This window comes from Leptopilina heterotoma, unplaced genomic scaffold, assembly GCF_015476425.1.
Source record: "Leptopilina heterotoma isolate Lh14 unplaced genomic scaffold, ASM1547642v1 Lhet_100, whole genome shotgun sequence".
Classification (NCBI taxonomy): Eukaryota; Metazoa; Arthropoda; class Insecta; order Hymenoptera; family Figitidae; genus Leptopilina; species Leptopilina heterotoma.
The window spans coordinates 3,063,493-3,065,314 of NW_025110814.1; the positions used below are offsets into that span (position 1 = coordinate 3,063,493).

The 1,822-nt window shown below is 34.0% G+C and overlaps 1 protein-coding gene across 1 annotated transcript; it reads right to left on the minus strand.

Annotated features, from left to right (window-relative positions):
- On the minus strand, nt 1-858 carry LOC122499509 (putative mitogen-activated protein kinase kinase kinase 7-like). Its single transcript, XM_043607908.1, has one exon. It carries the CDS (start codon nt 856-858, stop codon nt 1-3), a length of 858 nt encoding a protein of 285 aa, XP_043463843.1.
- Between the last annotated feature and the right edge of the window lie 964 nt (nt 859-1,822).

The window sequence follows — 1,822 nt, forward strand, 5'->3', positions numbered from 1 at the left end:
TTATTTCTTTTCTAATAAGCTTAGAAAATTTCTTATCGTTGGACGATTTGACTTATTATAACTGAAACATTGACGAATAAGTACTCGCATATCTTGCGGCATACATTCAACCCTTGGTGTTTCCTTATCATTCAATATTTTTATCATTCCACTCACATTATGAACATTCCATACTTTCTGTTCACTAAAAAGTTCAATGAAGGTGCACGCAAGCGACCAAATGTCTGAACTTTCGTTCGCATTTTCATTGTCCAACAAAATTTCTGGAGCCATGTAAGGCAATGTGCCACGCCAACGACCATGATACGTCGAATCTAAACTATCACAAAAACTGTTACTTTTCCCTAGTCCTAAATCACAAAGTTTGGTTAAGGAATGTTCATTGATCAAGATGTTTGCAGGTTTAATGTCACGATGAATTATTGGTTGGGGTTGTAGATGAAGGTAAGCAACTGCGTAACTTAATTGCAATGCAATTTTACGTTTCATTGTTAAATCCATTATAAAATTAATTCCCTTATCCTTATTAAATATGATGTCCTGGAGAGAATGCGATTTAAAAAATTCCATTATGATATGGCACTTAGTATCAGTACTACACACAGCCATAACAGAAATAATATTAGGATGTCTGATTTTGTCCAATAATGCAATTTCTCTTAATAAATATTTTACTTTTTCCTTAATAATTGGTATTGACTTAATGGCAACATCAGACCCCAAATATTTTCCCTTGACAACAATTCCTTGAGCACCTTGACCCAAAATAACATTCGAGAAAGAGAAGTCTTGCTCTTTAATGACATTGACTGATATATCTAACTTATTTAAGGCGCTCTCACAGCTAGTAGGCAGCATACAAATTTGAATTTACTATCTCTTTCACTCTAATTGATTTTCTCTCTTACTCCAATTACTGCCTGCGCAGGCAGGCAGAGCTGTGAGAGCTCCATTAGTTTTTGATGAACTATTTTGTTTACTAACGGCGTCTTAAATTTGAAACTATTTTCATTATTCGTTACTTTAGATTTTTCGCAAGTCAACATCGAATAACCAGGACTTTCTACGTTCGTGCTTTGAGAGTTAATGGTTATAATACTTAAATTTTTTACATTTGCAGGTGATTTCAAAGAATTTACAGTATTGATTGGCGTGAAACGAGGATTCGGCGTGAGGCTACTTTCAACTTTCGACATTTGGGTACTATTTACATTTTCATTTCTCGATTTTTCAGTAACAAAACTTTTTTTTCGTGGTTCAAGGACATTTTGATTGAATTTTGGAAACAAATTGTTAGATTCATGAGCGGTTCGAGAGTTAATGCTTACATTAAAATTTTTTGCATTTGCAGGTGGTTTCGAAGAATTTACAGTTTCGATTGGCGTGAAACGAGAATTCAGCGTGAGGCTACTTTCAACTTTCGACATTTGGGTACTATTTACATTTTCATTTCTCGATTTTTCAGTAACAAAACTTTTTTTTCGTGGTTCAAGGACATTTTGATTGAATTTTGGAAACGAATTGTTAGATTCATGAGCAGTTCGAGAGTTAATGCTTACATTAAAATTTTTTGCATTTGCAGGTGGTTTCGAAGAATTTACAGTTTCGATTGGCGTGAAACGAGGATTCAGCGTGAGGCTACTTTCAACTTTCGACATTTGGGTACTATTTACATTTTCATTTCTCGATTTTTCAGTAACAAAACTTTTTTTTCGTGGTTCAAGGACATTTTGATTGAATTTTGGAAACGAATTGTTAGATTCATGAGCGGTTCGAGAGTTAATGCTTACATTAAAATTTTTTGCATTTGCAGGTGGTTTCG